Consider the following 20,918-nt stretch of genomic DNA (forward strand, 5'->3'; position numbering starts at 1 on the left):
GCAGGCGGTTAGCAGAGCTTCTTGAATTCATAGTGCGCTTACGGATGCATTCATGCGAAGTCACTACGCTGCACCGCCTGAACATCCAATATCCCGACACTTTCCATGGTATCTGTCAAATCTGCATTTATCCTTGGTTTCATCCCTGACGTGATTCTAACAGCATTTGTCAAAGCTCTGTTGCAAGTGTAGCGAAAGCAGAGTTATGTAATTCAAGATGTATTAAAGGGCGTATACATAGATAGCCAAGTGGATTTATACATATAGGCTACTTGGAAGGTCGCCGGGATTCCACTACAAGCCAAACGCCATCATTACCGCGCAAGCAACCTTCACACTGGATGTCCATCAACCCAAGCCCGCCATCAAACCCAAAAGTCCACAACCGCACCACGAATGACGAAGTGGAAATCGCTCGCCAAGTCCACAGATTCCACGTCCCAGATTGCGGGGTATCTGAAGTTGCTTTGCCGAGAAGATACTAGGTACCAAGCGTGTTTTCTTCACTATGTCGCTACAATCGAGTCAGTCTACACTTGCGCCACCCCAGCTCCAACACGGGCCCAGATCATCACCACGCGAAGATGCTATCAATTCCCCGCACTCGCTGACCGCACTACCCCGGGTTTCGCTTGTACTAGACACAATGGCCAGGGTGAGTGGGTCGAATGTGGGCTTGGGATACGCCTTACTGGGTAGCTAAGCAGTGTCGACTACGTTTCTAGGAAGCCAAGCTGGACTAATAGGAAGATGACTTCAGGAGTGTGGGGCCGACCCAGCTTTAGGTAGAGAATGAGGAAAGGGAGGGACGAATGTGGGATATATGGTGGTACATATGCCCGTTATCAGAGTAGAGATCTTGCAAATTACCTTGTCTTCTTCTTCGCAATCGCCAGCAAACGGTTCAACAAGATTGGTAATAGAAATATAAACGACTAAACCATGGCTTCAGATACCGTTCAAACCGACTATGATAAGGAGAAACAGCAAGTCAACCATCATATCGAACATGCAACTACCCATACTACTTCCGACTCGGTTCTTGACCTGCAGCCAGAGCTCACACTTCAGGGTGTGGACATGAAAAATAGCCATGCACTCAAGGGAGACGACTCGGATGGAAAGGTGGAGTGGAGTGTGCGGAGTATTTTCGCTGCTATCTTCTTGGCTGCACTGTATACTGGTATTGTCCCCACTCTCTCCTTTTCGTAAGTTCATTCAGAAGAAGAACCTATGCTGATTGTCGATCGGTCTAGGCTCCCAAGTAATCCTCTACTTCACCGGCGCCTCTCTATCCTTCATCGAGGAAGACCTAGGTCTAGCACGCGGCTCGGCGTGGCTCCCCACTGCCAACATTCTCGCCATCGCCGCCGTCTGCCCATATGCAGGCTACCTCCAAGACCTGTTCGGCAAGCGGTACATTGCTCTTTTCGGCTCGGTTTGTATCTGTCTAGGATGCGCATTAGTGGGTAGCGGACACAGCTTTGGGCAGTTGTTGGCCGGCATGGCAGTCTCTGGCGCTGGGGCTGCTACAGGGGAACTGACTGGGCTTGCTGGGTATGTATCTTGACAAGTTGAAAACCGTCTTTCATTGGACTGACAAGATCGCCTAGACTTGCGGAAGTAGTACCTGTGAAATACCGAGGCTACTCGCTCGCTCTCGTTACAGCTTTTGTTTTACCATTCTGTCCATATCTGCTCTACGTAGAACTCTGGTCGCATTCAGACGACGGCATCGGTTGGCGCTGGGGTCCTTGGTGCGCACTCATCTTCAACGGTATCGTTGGTATTGGTCTAGCCCTGACGTACTTTCCTCAAAACCACTCGCGCGGAGATGGCTTCTCGCGTCGAGCGATTCTGAAGCGGATCGACTATATCGGCGGCGTCCTATCCATCACCGGTCTAACGCTATTGTAAGCCATACACCCATCCTATCTACTCTAGTCACCTTTACCCCTATCCCCCCAACTAACGAAACAACCTCAAAAACAGTCTCGTAGCCCTTCAATCAGGCGGCTACACTCATCCCTGGACCTCCGCCTACGTCCTAACCACCATGCTCATCGGCCTCTTTCTCATCGCAACCTGGGTACTCTACGAAGCCAAATACGCACCGTACCCCATGGTACCCTCTGAGCTCTTCAGTGGCCAACGCATCGTAGCCCTCGCATACGTCGTTGCCTTCGCCGCAGGCATGAATTTCTTCTCCATCCTAAACTTCTTCCCCGTCACCTTCAGCAGCGTGTACGCACCAGTCCCCGTTTCCATTGGACTCCGCGGCCTAGGTCCCGCTTTAACGACGGCCGTAGGCGCCATCTTCTTCAACGCTGCGTTATCCCGGTTTCCCGGGCATACGAGAGAAGTCTTGCTCGTGGCCGTGGGTATCATGACGGCTTTTGCGGGGGCTCTGGCAGTCATGACACCGGATAATGAGCGCTTGGTGCTTTTCCTCGGTTCCATGGCTGGCTTTGGCGTCGGTGGTGTACTCGTTCCTGCTGCCACTGTTGCTATGCTTGTTTGTCCCGACGCGCTTATTACTACGGCTGCAGCGCTATCTCTGTCGATCCGTACGGTTGGGGGTAGTATTGGGTATTCCATCTACTACAATATCTTTGCTGGGAAATTGACTACGAATCTACCAAAATACACGGCAATGTACGCCGTGGAAGCTGGGCTGCCGCTGGAGAGTGTCGAGGCTTTTGTAGGCTTGTTCCTTACTGCGCCAGAGGAGCTGGCTACGACAAGTATTGTGGGTGTTACACCGGCTGTTGTCGAGGGTGCGACGAGGGGGACGAGGTGGGCGTACAGTGAGAGTTTGAAATATGTTTGGGTGAGTGCACGATTCTAAATAGAATCCCTCCTATGCCACAAAGCTAACATGAACGAATTCTCAGTTTACGAGTATCGCTTTCGGAAGTATAGCAATTGTATGCACGCTCCTACTACCAAGCACGAAGAAATACCAAACGAACCGCGTTGCAGTGCGAATTTGATTCAACCTGGAAACACATAAGATAGGGATGACAGAACTGAAGTAGGCTGAGGAAGCATGCGTAGATACTCCGATCAAGGTATTCAAAGATAATGAATCTATGGTATAAAGGTATGCAGAAAAGGCGCAGGAAGCCAAAGACGCCCTAAAGAACCGAGTTGCATGAGTGATTCAGCATGCTCCCATTCCTCCTCCCTCCCTCGTCCATCGTTTATCGCGTAATCCCCGCCTCGTGCAGAGCGCGACGCCATGAACACCCTCTGTCCGTCATAACTCCAAGCCTATCTCATGTCCATGTCTTCAATCGTCTACCGCTGGTTAAAAAACCAGCTCGTCCTCTTCCCCTTGTTAGACTCCCCACCGTCACCGTCCTGCTTCTGCAGATTGCCAATGACAGGAAGAACCGGGCCATCGGCCACAGGCCCACCACCACCGCCACGAAGAGGTTTGGCGATACGAGAGCCGACGCCGCCGAAGCCAGCGTAACTGGCGCCACCAGCGGGGGAACCGAGACCGCGTGTCGAGCCAGCCTTTGCAGATTCGAGACGTTCTTTCACGGCTGTAAGTTGGGCTTCGAAACTGTAAAGATGTTAGCACAAGTGTCACGTTACGATGAAGTGGTATGACATACCGGTGATTTGCTGCAGTGAGCTTCTCCTGTGAGTCTTGTAGCAGGCTTTCCAGTGACTGTATTCGCTCGTTACGGGCCATGAGTTTGCGTTCAGCGATGGCGACTTCCTTCTTCAAGCTACTGTTTTGCTCAACAAGCTGGCGCTGAACAACAGTGAGCTGCTCGAGATTGCGCTCGAGGAACATCATCTTCTTCTGCTGGGCGCGGTTGTTGGAAGTACGGAGCACGTTGTTATATTGCTCGCGTGTCTCGTCTAGTGAGATCTCGAGCTCGACAACCTGTAGTTTATTAGCACGACGTCTGCGATAGATAGTCTCGATCCACTGACTCGTTCACACCGGTTCTGCAGATCGCGCATGAGGCTCTTCTTCATGTTGTCGAACTCGGCGATTTGCTGCTGCACTGTCTTGCCGTTGATACCGTTTGCAACACCATTAGCAATGGCGCCACTCTTAATGCGCTGTTGCAGGCTTTCGTTCTCGGTCTTGAGCTTCTGGTTCTCTTGCAGCATGCGTGCAGTATCTTGCTTGAGGCTCTCTACCAGCTCGAGATTGCCTTCTTGCCGGGCAGAGTAGGCGTCGGCAAGTCGCGCCTTGAGCTCCTCCTTGTCCTGTTCTGAAAGGTTGCTTTCGAGGAGTTCCTCGTATTGGCTTTGTAGGCTTTCGCAGCGTGCCTCGAGCGCCTCGCGACGCTTGGCATACGTGCCATCCTCTTCACTGCGTGCGGTAAGAGAGAGCTCGGCCTGCCGTACGATGCCTTGTGTTTCAGCAATCTTCTCTCGTATGTCCTTGATCGCATCAGGAGCGATGGTTTCGCCGGATGAGCTCATGTCGTGGAGTTGATCTAGCTGTTCAATGATCTTTCGAATCGTGCGCTCGTTATCGCTGAAGACCTCACCGCCAAGGTCAAAGCCGGCCATCATCTGCGCCATGGCTTCAGCCTTCTTCCTCTTCTTCTCGTCCATGGCGGCAGAAGTCTCCTTGGCGTTCATCTTTGCATCCAGGAGCTGTTGCTTGACTTCGTCCAACTCGGAAGTGAGCTCGGAGTTGGCCTCTTTCAATCCATCCATGGTGATTTGCTGTTCCTTGCTCTCGAACTGAATCTTCTCAACTTGCATCCGCATCTCATTAATCTCCATGGTCATTCGCTCATTTTCCTTGTTCGTCTTCGCGTCCCGATCCTTGTAGTATTGGAGCTCGTCTTTGGCAGATTTTAGTTGATCCTCAGCTTTGGCGAGTTGTGATTCCTTCTCTGCAACTTGATCCTGCAATTCATTCTCTCTTCGCAGAAAATCGTCCTTCTCATCCTTGTCTAGAGGTATGCTTGGTGTGCCCGCACGTTCTAGGTCCATTCGCGAGTCCGGCCGTGGCGTCTCTGAGTTCCTCACCCCCTCCAGTCTCGATGGCGTTCCTGGACGCGGTGCTGTCGGTGCCTTCTTGCCTGATGACGGACTGGACTCCAGAGGCGGAACCCACTTCTCCTTGGGGACGGTTTCACCTTGGCGCCAAAGCGTCACTTCGCCTTCAAGTGTACCAATGTAGTTCTCGAACGATGTAACCTGTCCTTGAACCTTCTTGAGCATGGCCTTGAGCTCGGCCGGACTGAGTTCGGCGTTGACCTTGGCCTTGTTCTTAATGGTCTTCGCTCGCATACCGAATCGAAGTGTACCCAACGTTTCGACATCGTTGTAACTACTTGGCGAACAATTGATGATGAGAGTCGTCCGGGAGTTACCACCAAGCGATTCTTGGAGAATACGTGTAAGCTTCGAGTCTCGGTAGGGAATATGTTGTGTTTTGCTGTCGGTCAAACAGTTGATGACCATGCCCAAGGCACTCAAACTCTTGTTGATCTTCTTTGCTTCCTCCAAGGTCTGTCCGCTCGCTCCGGTCTTGCCAACTTTCTCCGAACCCGCCAAATCGACCAGGAAGAGCTGTCCGCTCTTCAATGAGCCCGTCTCGACGTTCTTTTGGTTGACGGTTATGACAAAGATGGAGTGCGATCGTGAAGATTCGGCGTTCATGTTAGTTGCTGAAACGGCTCGTGCCGATCCACCCCTTCTGAGGACCTCGTAGACTTCTTCCTCGCTCGATACGTACACCTCCAAAAGACCTTTGACATACACTCCCCTGTTCTTCTCTTCGTGTACTGGCAGATTGTCGTTCTGTGGGACCAAGAGATCTCGAATGCGCTCCATGTAGATCTCCATATAGCTGACGCGAACGGTGTATTCGATGTTGCTCGGCGAGGCTAGGATGCTTGCGAAGATCTGTTGGATGATGCGTGGGATGACACCCTTTCCGACTTCGTCGTCCATGTCGCTACCCATCATCGTGTACGACTTTCCCGCTCCTGTCTGACCATAGGCGAAGACTGTTCCGTTGTATCCATTCAAGATGTCGTCGACGGTGGGACGGATGGAGTAATCGAAGACGTCGGCCTGCCGGGAGTTCATGTCGAAAACGCGATCGAAGGTGAAGGCCCCGGAGGCCTCCTTGGACTATACACATGGGTGTTAGCGACTGTTCTTGGTTCGTGCGAAGATTTGTCCATGAAGCTGGCATGCCGTACCTGGATTGTACATGTGTCGTCGTTTTTGAACTCGACTATAGGCTCTCCGCCGCTGGCTATCTCAATCTTGTTCTGCGGACGGAACCGCGCCACCACTGCATTGTCCTACAGTCAGTAACCTCTAAATTGCTGCATTGTGTGTTTCCTGTATCGTAGCGCACCTTTGATCGTATTGCCCCTGTTGTCCGTTTTGTCAGCCATGTCTCACCCCTCTTCGCCGCCGGTATCGCCAGAGCTACTCACGACATGATTGCTGGGGATTCAGGCGTTGCGGCCCAGAGGCCTCGCTCTGTCTGCTTGTCTCGCGCTTTCGCTGCAGGCGTTGCTGCAACCCTGGTGGGAAGTGCTGTTGTGGCACCTTCACGTCTCGCACTGTCTCGGCGCGTGGAGGTGGGTAATTACAGGCCCCGCTATGGTTAAGGGGAACTGATGAAACAGCCACTGAGTCGGCCTTGGTACACACCGGGAATCCCAAGCTAATCGCACCAAAAGAAAGGGAGGGACAGCAGTGCGAGGGCGCGCGCGGTGAGGAAGTCGAGGTTGTGTTGATGCCGGCCTATTGTAGAGGTGCAGGCTTCGGCTTGTGTTGATACATCGGCCAGGGTCTGCATGCCCATAGCGCGGCTTCCTCCTCCCCGCAGCAAACGGCCGTGACGCAACTTGACCTGGTCATAGCATGCTTTGCGAATGCGAATGCTTCCCTTACTGCGGTTCATTTGTCCCGTCTGCTTGCATCGATTCCAATCTTTGTGGCAGTTACGGAGGCATGCGGCGCTGATTGCACCCAAGACAACTAATCCGGGAATCCCTGCATTAGTGAAGCGGAGCGACAAAGTCATTCACCAAACCCCGAATGTCTGCAATAAAAAACAGGCGTATATTAGCTACGCCACTGAACAGATGTAAACCGTCGAACCAGACTCCACGCTGGAAAAGCTCTAGATCAAAACCACTGAGCTGCCAGTAACAGATATGACATTATCCTTGTCCCTTATAACTCCATCCCATGCCATGGTGTCGTGATATTAATACTCTTGTCGCCACCTCAATCCTCCCAACTCTTTTCCACCGTCTCACGCACGCGCTTGGTGTACTCCTTGCGGTTCTCTTTGTACAGGTTCGACGCCTCGACGTTGGCAGGAGACGATGTGTTGGGGTCGTTCAACAAACTGGGCTTGTCAGCATGAGTCCCGCACCATGTCCATAGTCCAGTCATAGCTCCCATTTGACGTACCTCTGAATACTTGTCAAGATAGCCGCGACATCGTACGTGGGTGACCATCGATTTTGAAGAATGTCCAAACACAGCTCACCAGTCCCGTATACGTTGGGATGGAACATCTGGCTAATAAACTTGACGCCAGGCGGCTTGTTGGGGTATGCTTCTTCAAAGTGCATTATGAGGCGGAACGTTCCATCTTCGAACGGCGTGTCTGCGGGGCCGATGATGACTGCATTCCTGCGTCCATGTCAGCAATCAAGTTCAGGGTGTATATCGAGGTCGCTGTTGCATATGCAAAGCATGCGAGTGGCTATGAAGCCACTATGCTAAGTGTCGCGTGCGGGGCGGGTGCGGTGAGACATACCAAGTCATGACATTGTCCGCGACGGGAGACGCAGAGACGCCGGCGGGAGGGTCAGTTTGCATGCGCTGCACTTGTTATCAGTCGTGTGCTCTATTAAACATGGTTCGCAAGCATCTAAAACCTGCTCTTCTTCTAATCTTGACATACCTTGAAGTCGCGCATCAAGCGGCGGCGGGCTGCAGTAGACATGATAGCGCGCAGACGATGAACAAAGCGAGATTTGGTTGAGCGGGAGTAGAGGTCCGAGTGTATGGAGAGACGGTCTATGTAGCTGTGACTGAGGTTGAAGTTGCACTGAGTTGCGGGCGTCACTGGCACCTTCCGCTGTCGGTCTCTCGGCTTGTGGAGGCGAACGCCACCTCACGTGTAGGTGAAACCTAGCTTATCGCAACCTTCCAATCGCGCCTATCACGATTACCTCTCCCCTCTTCCGCTCTTCTTTGCACGACAGTCACAACGCTCGACGGCAGCATACTCCATTGCTTAACATGTGGTTGACCCCAATCACAAATGGCACTGGTTGAAGATATGTTATTCATTCGCATCGTTATCCCTGTTGACGATAGCCGGGCTATCGTTGTCTGTGTCTCACTTTTGACCTCGTAAATATCGAATAATCGCTGAGATGACCCGCCCTCAAATGCCCAAAAACGCCATCAATGGAACTCGTTCTGACCATGCTGATTGCAGAACACTTGACAATACACTCTCGGCGTCGTAAAGTCATGACGCCATAAGTCGCTTAAAGACATAATAAGGAGAAAACACTACAAAGTACAGGTGAAAAAATTGGTGACTTCCAGCACCGATAGTAACACAAATAGGTCGAAGAAGGAAATGGCCATGCGTGCTCAAAAAGAAGCGCACTCTTACTGGCCAGCCGCTCCAGCAAGACCATGGTGGGATGCTGAAGCTGACTTCTCGCGGCCCAGATAGTCCACAATGGGGAAGCGGGCCCGGCGCTCGAGCTCATCCAGAGGAATGTGGGAGCGGATGAAGCGGTCCTTGTCGTTGGCTGGTGGCTGGTAGTCCCAAGACTCCTTGCGACCAATCTTCAGCGCGCTGCAAGCAAGCTGGCGCATGCGCTGGCTTCGCACAACATCGTTGTGGATGGTCTTGAAGTTCCACTTCTCGTGCGCCTCAGCTTCGAACTTAGCAAGCATCTTCTGGTTGTAAGGCTCTGGCGAGGTAGCAAGATCTTGCAGTTCATGTGGATCTTCTACAAGGTTGTAGAGTTGTGGTCCATCTGCGAGAGAGTATGTAAACTTCCACTGGTTGCGACGGATCATGTACGTCGGGGTAACGGTGCCTTCGCCCATGTACTCGCCGAATACTTCGTCCTTGCCTGGCTTGTCTGAGACGAGATAGTCATGGAGGCTGGAACCGTCGAGTGGTAGGCGCTCGTCAACTTGTCCCCCAGCTAGATCGACAAAAGTCGGCAAGAGGTCCATTGTGGAAACCGACTCCTTAACCTGCTTTGGCGCGATGTTGGGTCCGTTGATGATCATCGGTACTCGTGCGCTGTTCTCGTACCAGCTCATCTTGTACCACAAACTCCTCTCGCCAAGCATATCACCGTGGTCTCCAGAAAAGACAATGATGGTGTCTTTGTCTAGCCTGCAGTTCTTGAGGAGTTTGACAAGCTTGCCAACCTGGTCGTCGACAAAGCTGCAAGCAGCAAAGTATGCACGGCGAGCGCGGATCTTCGCCTCATCAGGGACAGGGTTATCCCACAGATCGATGGTCTTGAGCAGACGCTGGGAGTGCGAGTCTTGGTTCTCTTGGGCAATCTCAACCTTGGGTAAGGGGATGTCGACGCCCTCATATCGATCCCAGTATTCCTGAATCATGGTGTAAGGGTCGTGTGGGTGGGTCAAAGAGATGGTCAAAGCGAAAGGTCGACGAGTCTCAGGGTCTGATCGAACGTAGTCGTAAAGGTACTGTTGAGACTGAAGGTATGTGTCAGCATGGATTTCTTGTCCTACTACTGAGAAGTTCTTACCTTGTGCATGACATCCTCGTCATAGTCGAGTTGGTTTGATCGCACACACGGCCCGGCTTGCATGACCGAAGCCATATTGTGGTACCACTCCTGGCGCTCCTCCGGCTTGTCCCAGTTGACGGACCATCCAAGGTCACCAGGGTAGATGTCGGAGGTGAGTCGGTGTTCAAAACCGTGGAGCTGGTCAGGACCGATGAAATGCATCTTTCCTGCGAGCGCAGTCTCGTAGCCTTGTCGACGGAGGTAGTGGGCGTAGGTCGGAACCTCTGGGCTCAGGATGGAAGCGTTGTCGTATCCTCCAATCTTGGACGGCAACTGGCCGCTGCACATGGTGAACCTAGATGGTGCACACAAAGGTGAGTTGCAGTAAGCGCTTGCGAAGTTGACGCCAGTCCTGGCAAGCTCATCAAGATGAGGTGTCTTGATAACTGACTCTGGGTCATTGAACTTTAGCATGGGTGCGGCCATCTGATCGGCCATAATGTACAAGATGTTGGGACGCTTTCCGTCACGCAAATTGCGAGCCTGACTCGCATAGCTTTCCGATTGTTGACGAAGAGTTTGAGCAGTAGTGAAATCGCTTCCGCCTTGCTGAGCATCTGAGAAACTGTTGCCAGACGAGAAGCCATCGTTGGCATTGACATGGGCACCACCATTGCCGTTCATAGCCGCAGAAGAGAAGGAAAAGTCGCCGCTCACAGGAGCCTGGGCTTCCTTGAGTGATACCCCGCCGTCTTTATGGAAGGGTTGCTTAACAGCATGGACATAGGACGATGGCGGCGACTCTGGGTCTAGCAAGAGACTGGGCGCCATACCGTAGTGGCAGTAATTGTAATAGGCCTTGGACCTTTGAGTAGGTTAAATGGAGAAGCGCTTGGTTACTTCGATCAAGTTGCCTGAAAATGGGTGAAGGCAGAAAGCTTTGTGGTGTGCAAACTATTGTAGGAGTGAGGGCAAAGGATTCTTTATAGATAGAAAGAGCGACGCCCCGGAAGTCGCGTCGGCCGCACGGTGTATGTGGGGAAAATGCAACCCTGACGCAGTTTCCAAAAGTTGGGTAGTGACTTCCAGCGGTCGGTCACGCAATCCAACGCAATCGACGCCTCGAGTGACCAATCAACCCTAGACTAAACCCTTTCGGGCGATGGCGAAATCACACCTTCATGTGTGAAGCTTGAACACACCGCCCTAATCTGACATCAAAAGGCCCGACCAACCGCGGCTCGATTCTTCTGGGATCCGAAATTACGTCTCGTCGAGCACGCGATCTGTTCTGCGTCAACATATTAGTTGCTTGCGTAGCCACAGTCTGGTAGCGCTCAGTCATCCTCCCTTTCGCGCTCGGAACTGCTACAGTGCGTTCACCTATATCAATCCTTACCGAATTCGTGGCATACATATATGCAGAGGGGAGCACAGCATGTATGCCCATCGCTAGCGTATGTATTGCCAGTGTAAGTGATCAGCTCCGGGACTTACGACCACGGCCGTCGAGATTGACATGAACATAGGGCATATATGCAGGGCATACAACCCAATCGGAGCTATGTGGGATCCAGCCGTGCGAATCATTTCTGACTGTGAGCGCGTGAGGAAGCTGGATGAGGTTTGGGAAGGAGAATCGATGCGGCCTTGGCACACCATACCTTAGCGTACGAGCTTAGTCGCTCATCCTTCTCGACTCGCTCCCGTGTCCGCACACGCATATTGACATTGCTCAACCATGCCACGGGATTGCAAATGATCGAAACACACGGCACGTCATCAATCGGATTCTTCACTGTGGTCGCGATCGCTGCCTTCTCGGTCAAGATTTCGGAACATCGCTCCTATATGCGTGGCTGCCTAGCATGCAAACATTGGAGACCTCCAGACTCCACCGGTATACACCTTCGCGTCCGGATCACTCGGTGACCGAAGCGTTGCAGAGTGTCTGCATGCTTTTACATGTTCTACCGTCATTGGCCTCCTGCATCGGACTAGCCGGAACGAGAGATATTCTGTTGCGTTGACGAATCATGACTATCGCAGCCGCGGCCTACTGATAGCGCGCTGCAACATCCAACGACACCTGCATATATGCGGCTCTCCGAGGATTCGCTAAAAGTAACTTTTTCACAGGATTCACGAGACACCACGTGAACATGCGAAAAGCTTTGCCAACCCGTCTGTGGTCTGGCCGACAAAACCCTTTCTCGAACTACGCGAGCAGTGATGAGTTGGCACTCAATGCCAAGGAATTTACTATGCGCCGTATCAGTTACGGTCAGACTTGGAGATTGTCTCGTGGTACATGCGACGTTCGGCAAGAGATGTGCAGGGGCAGGGGTATGTCGGAGCATAACCATCATGTTCACATCCCTGATGCACCTGTCTCAACGCGATGAACTTGTCTTTCGACTCAAGGGCTAGATCGCCACGTCTTTCTTACTCATCCACTTCCCTCAGCGTAATTTACTAAAACCATCCCGCAGCAAACCCTGTTTCCAGTATTGAATTGGGTTTACACGCACTTCAATGGAATGTTTACACGGCAAGTGCCTTACTGGTAAGCGTTCCAAGGTCCCGAGGCCCGCAAAAAGTAGTTCAGCACACTATAACCCAGCCCTGCAGGAGCGATATCAGTTTGTTTCTACCTTCCTACACAGCCGAGTTCAAACAGCATCAATCAACATAGACGCCACTTAGCATCCTCTCTGGGTCATTTAACCATGACTGGGCATATTACCCTTACGATCTTGATAACATGGTCTTCTCCGCTTGCGCTAATGTCCAACCCTTCGTGCTCATCTGGTATAATCGATAAAGAGGTCTTGCAGCAGCGTCAGCTCCTTCTCCACATACGCTAGACAACTGAAGATGCACGACTTCGCCTTCATGCGGTCCTTGAGTTTGTCAACGCAATGTCAAGAGATCGTCACGAGGGCCCCAACAAGCAAGTCATGGGCCAATCGCCATCTGCTCCGAAGATAAACAGCCTGCGTGTGATCCGAGTGTCAGGCTCTTGGCAATGCCCCTTCCGACCTCACGAATGACTCTTGATAACCATCCGGCGGTTCGTCGCCCGAATGTGCGACGACCCGTGTAGTGATGATGCGACGAGCCGTTACCAACACCGACTCTCATCTCGCAGTGCGCATACTCGCCACTCGTTTTGCTCCACATACGCTACACGAGCAACTTCATGTTCTGGCAATATTCGTGGTCATATCCGATTGGCGGTAGAGCTTCCTGCGCATACGTCGCGGCCACCCCGAGTTGCGCTGCACCTTTTCACATTGATCATGTGGTAATTCTCTCCGCCATCGCTGATAAGCAGAGTCCGGCCGGAGAACGGCCTCGAACAATATGGGATGTTGATATGTCTTGCGATACGGGTGTCGTTATCTGCGATATCTTCGCGAAGATGCACTTCTACGCGAAACATTCTCTAGTTCCTGGAAATAACAACTATTCCTGTCACCATCGACTTGGAATGATCAGGGTTGTGGTCGGAGCACTGGTAGATTCTCACTCTTATTTCCACTTTGCAAGCTGTTATTCAGGTTCATGGGCCTGGGTGTCTCAGCAGATGCAACATACCTCCACAAAGCATACTACTTCCATCTCATTCTCGTATCTTGACTGCACACTCACCAGGAATAAAACGAAATGATGACGCAGTCACACCTTATGCGAGAAAAAACTGAACAGGTGTACGTTAGTCTTCTATCACTTTGCAGCCTACAATGGTACTAATACAGGTATTATCTATATAAATATGCTTACTAGGAGTCTACATTGATATTAAAAATCCGAGTTTTTTAATTATACACAGTTGTAGGCTGCGAAGTAATAGAAGACTAAGGTACATCTATTTAGTTTTGATCTTGTAAGGGGTGGTCGCACAATCTTGGGTATGCAAATGCAAGACTATCCCACGGCATGCTAGACCATTACGTCACGTAGCATGAACCAACAGAGACAAATAGTCAAATTACTACACCACCACTCATACATCAGCGCAACAAGCGAACAACGAGTTGAAAAGCACCTAACAACAAATTTCCATAAAGCACCATGAAAATGCTATAGTACAGACACACGCTCTCGAAGAGCTTCATCCAACCTTGAGCCCACCCACTCATTATGGCACGACCCGCTAATCTCATTTTTGAAATACATCTCATCCTCTCTGCAAAGATGCCATGAAACATGAAAAAAAAACAGAACAAATGAAAAACATACTATCCCCAAGATCCTTTCCCTCCTGATTTCGTGAAACACATGTTTACTCGGCGCCGGCCTGCTGTTGTCCTCCAGCACCGCCGCCACGTCCACCTCGTGCCCTCTTTCCACCTCTCGTCGCACCTTCACCATCATCTTCCGCATTACGCTTCTGTCCGCGTCCAGCTTGACCGGCCTGACCAGGTTGGAAGCCCGCGGCACCAGGATTCAGACCACCCCTTGCAGGTGAACCTTGGTTCTGATTCTGATTCTGGTTTTGTTGGCCACGACCGCGTCCAGCGCCTCGACCGCCTCCTCGACCAATCTGCGAAGTAGCACCAGGACCTTGGTTTTGGCCTTGTTGGTTCTGCTGTTGGTTTTGGTTTTGCTGTTGCTGGTTCTGACCTCGTCCGCGACCACCGGGCATGGGGATGTTGCTTGCGCCTCCACGGGGAATGTTGGATTGGATGACACCGCGGATGGCTTGGGGCCCAGTTCCTACGCCGTCACCACGACCACGGCCGGACTGCTGCTGGGGTTGTGCTTGTGGTTGTTGAGCTTGGCCTTGGCCTTGGACGGTAAAACCTGGCTGCGGTAGTCCTCGACCCATCTGATTCTGGCTTTGTTGGAAGGGGTTTGCGTTTATGCCATGACCAGCAGCCTGTACGAAAGGGTTGGGTTGTTGCTGGAAGGGCGCAGACTGGGATGCTTGAGTGGGAGTAGCGTTATTGGCACTGTTCGCCTGAGACGTATTGGTCGCAGAAGCTGCCGCTGTCTGTTGCTGTTGCTGTGGTGTTGCTGTATTCAGTGCTTGACCTTGTGTGTTGGCTTGTGCAGGAGCAGGTTTGGCAGGTGTAGCGGGTTGTGGAGGTTTGGCAGCTTCCACAGGCTTCTGAGTCAGTGCAATGGCGTACACCTTTGCTACCTCCTCAGTCGGCGTCTCTTTCGCAGCCTTTTCAACGTAGCTGAATCTAGTTCTGACGAGCTTCAGCTGCGAATCCTTCAATTTCGATTTGAGTTCATGTGTTTTGACCAGCTTTGTTTCCAACTCCTCCAGCTTCTCTTTCAACTTCTTCTCCCACGCAGCGTTGACTGCAGTCAAGTCCTCGCTCGAGCCCGCTTCCTTCGCTTGTCCGGGCTCCTGCTTGACGCCTGTAATACCATCGATGACCTTTTGAGCGTTGAGCTGTTCGATCTGTGTCTTGGACTGTTCGATCTGAGTTTTCAGCTGCTGGATCTCTTGATTGAGTTTGTTGATCATCTCGTCCTTTTTGGCCGTTTGATTGTTGACGTTGGATCTGATCTGAGATATCAGCACCCTGTAAGCTCCGGTATTGTTCTTCAACCAAATCTTTAATTGTTGATCTGTGACTGTGGGTCGCGGTAGATCTTCCGTGCTGACCATACCATCAGGTACAGGTTGAGCAGCCCCTTGTGTGACATCCTTCGGAGTGTCTTGAGGAGGAGCTGCCTTCTGAATCTCTTGCTGCAAGCGCTCGAGTTCAGCTTGATGAGCATCCTTGACCCTGGCAAGTTCTTGGCTTGACTCAGCCCTGATCTTTTTGATGGAATCATTGGCCTTTGTTTTGATATTTTCCAGGTTGCCTTCTCTCGCGATGACCTTGGCTTCGCGGGCGTTCAGTGATGTTTCAAGCTCTTTCAATTGGGCCTCTCGCTGATCAAGTGAAGCCTTGATGGCAGCGATCTGTTCGCTGCTCTGCGAGGCTTCCGGTTGCGATTCACCTTCTGCGGCGTGTTGTGCTGATTTCGCGCTGGCAAGTTGAGCCCGCAGATCGCCGACTTCAGCTGCCTTCGCAGCAAGCTCCTCTCTAAGCTTCTCCATCTCGGCGGCTGCAGCGGAGTTGGTCAGAGGCTCGGCGGAAGTTGAATTGGACGCGGGCTGCTGATCCTGAGCCTGGGCTTGTGAAAGTTGTTGTCGAAGCTCATCAATGGTAGTGCCCTTCGCGGCCTGCGGGTAAATTAGTGTCGTTCGACAAGAATACGAAACGAACTTACAGTCTCCGTTTGGATCTTCTCCAATCCTTCCTGTTGTGTTGACAACTGCGCCTGTAGACTAGATAGCTGGTCTGCAATAGCGGATCGGCTGTTCTCTGCGTCCGTAGCCTTTTGTTGAGCTTCAGCCAGCTGCTTCTGCAGATTTGCCAACTGTTGCGACGTAGCATCAAAGTTCTCGTTGATCTGACCGTCCTCACCTGCATCTGCGTTTCCAGCCGATTGGGCAGATGCACTCGCTTGAGCAATAGCTTCGTCACGAGCAGTTTTTACAACATCGAGCTCTTGCTGGGTAGTCACGAGTTGTGCTCGCGTTTGCTCCAATTGCTTCTGAAGTGTTGCCATTCGCTCTTGGGATTGTCCATTGTCCGCACGTGTCGATTGTGCGTTTGTGAGTTCTTGCCGAATGCGCTCAACCTCCTGCTGCAAGCTCGTAACCGATTTCTGAGCTTCGTCTCGCTCTGCAGCGCGCGCGCTGATCTCCTCGTTCTTTAGTCTCATGCGCTCGTTGTGCTTCTTCTGGAACTTCTCCCTCTCAACCTTCTGGATGTTGTCCCTCTCAGCATTCGCACTCTGGACCTCGCTTGTGAGAGCTGTAATCTGCTCATTGAGACCTGCCACCTGCTCTAGTGCCTGATCGCGCTCCACTTTGTGGTCCTCAATCTGTTTCTTGAGGTCCTCAAGATCTTTGGGGTCGATGCGATCGTATCGCTGGAGTACATCCTGGTGACGCTTTTGCCAACGGTCGCGATCTTCTTCGACAGCCTTGAGATGACCCATGTTGAGTTCGAGCTCGCCCTCAAGTTCAGACACACGAACTTGCAAGGGTTCTAGCTCACTCTGAAGATCCTCCAGCGCCTTGGCCTTCTCGGCAAATGAGGCCTGAAGACGAGTGTTCTCGCTTCGTAACGTCGCGTTGCTCTCGCGGTAAACGTTGAGCTCTTCAAGATTCTTGTTAAGATGCGCAAGACTGGAATTGCTGTGTGAGCCTGAGGCCTTGGCTTGCTCCTCCAGCAGCTTCTCTCGCGTCTGATCGAGTTGACCTTGGGCGTGCGTGAGTTGCTGCTCCAGACGCTTCGACTCCTGCACTTTGAGGTTCAACTGGACCTCCAAGATCTCCTTTTCGCGACGCAGATATGTCTCGATATCCTGGAGATTGTTCGAGCCGGATTCCGTATTACCGCTATCACCAGTCATAGCACCTCTGTCGTTCTTCAAGCTGTTGATTTGCTCTTTGTACTCGTCGAACTGCTTGAGCAAGGTCTGGTTGTATTGCTTCAAGTCGTCGTGGCGGCGTCTGGCCTCAGTAATCTGCTCCTCATACCGGCCCTCGGTAGACTTCCAGTGTTCTTGGCTTTGCTCCAGTGTTGTTCGTGCAGCCTCAGCCTGTGTCTTGAACTCTGTGATCTGAGACTGGAGTTGGTTGTGCTGGTCCCGCAGTTCTCGAAGCTTCTCCATGCTCTCGGCGTGCTTCTGGAACTCATGCTCGTAGTCCTTCTGGGCACGCTCTGCGATGTCGGCTTGGGTCTTGACGTATTGCGTTTGATTCTCAGCTTCGGCTTTGTAGTCGGCGACGTCGTTCTTGAGTCTGATAATCTCTGCCTCCAGGGTTTCCTTCTCTTGTCTCAGTACCAAGGTATCCTGCTCGTGCTTGCCTCTCAGTTCAGTGAGCTCGGTACTGCTTGTAGCAAGCTCAGAGGAGATATCCTCGACACGCTGCTGTAGATCGCTGATAGTTGCATCCTTCTCTTCTTGTGCAAGATTGAGTTGCTCTTGGAGTCGCTCGTGGGCCTCGACGAAGGTCTGCAATCGGTTCTCGGCGTCTTGTGCGATATCCTGGAAGCCGGCAATCTGGGCAGTGACCGCTTCAAGATCCTCCTCCTTGCGCTGAATCTTGCGCTTGAGATCCGAAACCTGTTGTGCCAGCTCTTCCTCGCGGCTAACAGAATCCTGCTCCTCGTTTGAGCCGTTGGCCTGTGATCGTGGTTGCAGAGCCTGTATGCGCTCCTCGGCTGATTGGAGCTGGTTCTGGAGGTCCTTGATGCGTTGTTCCAGCTGTTGGCGTGTTGATTCGGCGGTTGCAGACTTGACTTCGGCACTGTTGCGTGCTGCGATGAGATCATCAATTCGTCGTTGCGTTTCGGTACGCTCATACTCCCGCTGCTGGTTGACCTTTTTGTGCTCAGCAATCTCGTCCTCTAATTTGCTTTCCGCACTCTGCAAGTCCGTCCGGAGCTTGTCCACCGTGTTCTGTAACTCGCGTCGGCTCTCCGCAGTAGCCAACTCAGCTTCGTTGCGTAGGCTTTGAATCTGAGATACCATGCTGCTCAACCGATCGCGCTCTGTTATCAACTCCTGGTTTCTTTCCTTGAGACGTGCCTCGATCGTCGCGGACATTTGTTGAGATGCTTTGAGCTGAACCATCTCACCTTGCAAGCTCTGGAGACGGGCCTCAGCTTCAGCGGCGTTCTGAGTAGCCTTGACAAGCCTGTCGTCTTGTTGGGCCATGGTCGCTTGAACCTTGTTGTAGCGTTCCTGTAGAGAGTCCTTCTCGGATTGGAGCAGTTTGATGCTGCCCTCCAGGCGAGCATACCTGTCCTGCTCTCGTCGCACCTGCGACTCAAAACGAAGCTTGTCACTCTGAAGTTGTGAGTTGTCCCTGGTCAGGTTATCGACTTGCGCCTTGAGTGTAGTACGGTCTGTGGCACTCTCTTCTTTGAGCAGATCGATGTGGGATTGAAGGTCTTTGATGAGCTTGCTGTACTCTGGAATCTCGCGGGACTGCGAGCCGTTCTCCAGCATCAAGGGGGCTCCAGTCGCGGGCACCGACTGTGCGAACGCAGACGTCGACTGGGAATTAGCCGGCAACTGTCCTCGGCCGCTGACTATACGGCTGTACATGTCGCGCTCGGTCTTGAGGGTTTGCGAGCGAACGTTGAGTGACTTGATTTCCTCTTCCTTTTCGGCAACCACAGATCTTAGGCGGGCAAGCTCTTCAATGTCTTGTTGGTATTGCTCAGACTTCATCCGGACCTCTTGCCTCTCTTGTTCATCGCCTACTTGTCGAAGTGTGCGCGTCAGTTCGACGTTCTGTTGCTGAAGACTAGCAATGTCTTTGTAAAGAACAAGATGCTTTGTGATCATGCTGTGTGTAGGCGAGTCCTCGGGTATGTGCTTGTCAGGCACTTCATTCTTCTCGACAGCGTTGATGATGAATTCCTGCTGTTCCTCTGTGAGGCTTCCCAGACCCTCCTCCTCCACCTGACGACGCCACAGCAGTGTCCGTAGCTGGATTGTCATGTCCTGGACCTGACGACGTAGAAGAGCAGATTCGTTTTGTAGACCTTCCAAATCACCAAAGGCCTTGCGTGAGTCGCGTTGTGCTGCCTCGCGCTCGGCAATGGCTTCTTCGAGAAGGGCGGAAATTTCGTTGTTCTGGTCGATTAGCGCGTCGTTTTGACGGCGAAGTTCGTCGAATTCGGGTTGGACACGTTCTAGCTCTTGTAGCATTTCGTTGACGACACCGGTCTGCTCTTCCTGCTTCTCACGGACCTTGCGTAACTCCTTCCTGAGATCATTGTTCTCGATCAGTAGCTGTGTCTTGGACGCATCGGCCTTGAGCTGCGAGCCGCCTGGAGAGAAGACGGCAGGCGAACCTGCCCTGCCCGGCGTGCTGAAGCCACCGTTCACGCTCATGCCGTGTCGCGGTGTTCCGGGAACACGAACAGAGCTTCGAAGGTCGGAGTTGTCGCTCTTGAGAGTCTCAACGAGCGTCTCCAACTCAGCGGTGCGCGCATCGGCTTCGGCAGCCCTTTCGCGTTCCAGCTCGACTTCGGCCTGCAGTTGGCCAATCTCAGTGGCGGCTTCTTCTTGTACCCGGCTGCTGTCTGACTGCAATTGCTCCAAACGCTTCTTGGTCATTTCGTTGTTCTGCTGGTGCAATGTCGACAGGCGGCGTGCACTGTCGAGCTCGATTCGGAAGTGAGCCTCGGCGGCTGATGCTGCGTTCTCGAGCTCCTCAATGCGTAGGCGATCCTCCTCGGCCTTGCTCTTGAGTTCTTCAATGTGTTGTCGCAACAGCGCCTCGGCACGGCGCAGTTCATCGATGGTCTCGGAGGCGTCGGCGTTCTCGCGCTGCAGCTGGGCAATCTGGGCATTCTTCTCCTTTCGGTATTTGCTGTGGTCGTCGGCGCGTGTCTTCAGTTCGGTCGTGTACCAGTCGTTGTTGCTGCGGAGTTGCTCGATTTCCTGCTGCAAGTTGGCCTCGCGGAACTTGACGTTGGTGGCAGCGCTCTCTAGAGACTGCGTCTTCTCTTCGAGTGCCGACACCTGCTTGCGCAGCTCGACCGACTTCTGGTGTTGCTCTGTCAGCTCCTTTGCGAGGCGGTCGTGTGCGGTTGTCTTGGTCTCGTGCATGGCAATCATGTCGCGGTTCTGCGACTCGAGCGTCTTGATGCGCGACTCGAGTGCCTGCGTCTCAGACGTCGAGCTGCTAGCCGTGGCCTGCAGGTTGTGCAGCGCCGACTCTGCCTCTTGCCGTGCATTTTCTGGAAACGCGTCAGTACGAATGCAACGGGCATGGCTTTTGTGTCTCGTACCTTCTTGGACAAGCTTCTTCTTCAATTCCTCGGCCTCCTTCTGCGCCTTCTCCGCGGTGGCCTTCAAGGTTCGCGCGCGCTGCTCGCCGCCCTGAATAGCTGCTTCGAGCTCGACATCGGTGCGAATCTTGTCCGACTGCAAGTCATCGTAGGCGCGCGCCTTGGTTTCGATCTGGGTGAGCAGTGTCTGGACTAGCTCTACGGTGGGTTCGGATAGTAATGACTGTAGCGTCGTCTCGGGGACGGAGTAGGACGCGGCCAGATAGCCAACGTCAACCGTCGCCGCCATTATCGTGTATTAGTTTATTGCAAGTCTCGA

The 20,918-nt window shown here is 52.5% G+C and overlaps 4 protein-coding genes across 4 annotated transcripts; 1 reads left to right on the top strand and 3 right to left on the bottom strand.

The window, feature by feature from the left end:
* Nucleotides 1-942: 942 nt before the first annotated feature.
* Nucleotides 943-2,848, top strand: ALTATR162_LOCUS5208 (uncharacterized protein; the record flags this gene model as incomplete). Its single annotated transcript, XM_043312826.1, has 4 exons — nt 943-1,183; nt 1,257-1,557; nt 1,614-1,913; nt 1,993-2,848. The coding sequence occupies 4 exons, from the start codon at nt 943-945 to the stop codon at nt 2,846-2,848; spliced, it is 1,698 nt and encodes a 565-aa protein (XP_043168761.1).
* Nucleotides 2,849-3,300: 452 nt separating this feature from the next.
* Nucleotides 3,301-7,969, bottom strand: ALTATR162_LOCUS5209 (uncharacterized protein; the record flags this gene model as incomplete). Its single annotated transcript, XM_043312827.1, has 7 exons — nt 3,301-3,571; nt 3,624-3,901; nt 3,952-6,123; nt 7,276-7,363; nt 7,429-7,653; nt 7,781-7,845; nt 7,928-7,969. 7 exons carry the CDS (start codon nt 7,967-7,969, stop codon nt 3,301-3,303), a joined length of 3,141 nt encoding a protein of 1,046 aa, XP_043168762.1.
* Nucleotides 7,970-8,649: 680 nt separating this feature from the next.
* ALTATR162_LOCUS5210 (uncharacterized protein) lies at nt 8,650-10,595 on the bottom strand (the record flags this gene model as incomplete). The annotated part of the gene is made up of 2 exons (XM_043312828.1): nt 8,650-9,729; nt 9,783-10,595. 2 exons carry the CDS (start codon nt 10,593-10,595, stop codon nt 8,650-8,652), a joined length of 1,893 nt encoding a protein of 630 aa, XP_043168763.1.
* Nucleotides 10,596-14,052: 3,457 nt separating this feature from the next.
* On the bottom strand, nt 14,053-20,888 carry ALTATR162_LOCUS5211 (uncharacterized protein; the record flags this gene model as incomplete). Its single annotated transcript, XM_043312829.1, has 3 exons — nt 14,053-15,957; nt 16,005-20,548; nt 20,600-20,888. 3 exons carry the CDS (start codon nt 20,886-20,888, stop codon nt 14,053-14,055), a joined length of 6,738 nt encoding a protein of 2,245 aa, XP_043168764.1.
* Between the last annotated feature and the right edge of the window lie 30 nt (nt 20,889-20,918).

Source organism: Alternaria atra (genome assembly GCF_907166805.1).
Source record: "Alternaria atra isolate CS162 genome assembly, contig: 25, whole genome shotgun sequence".
Lineage (NCBI taxonomy): Eukaryota > Fungi > Ascomycota > Dothideomycetes > Pleosporales > Pleosporaceae > Alternaria > Alternaria atra.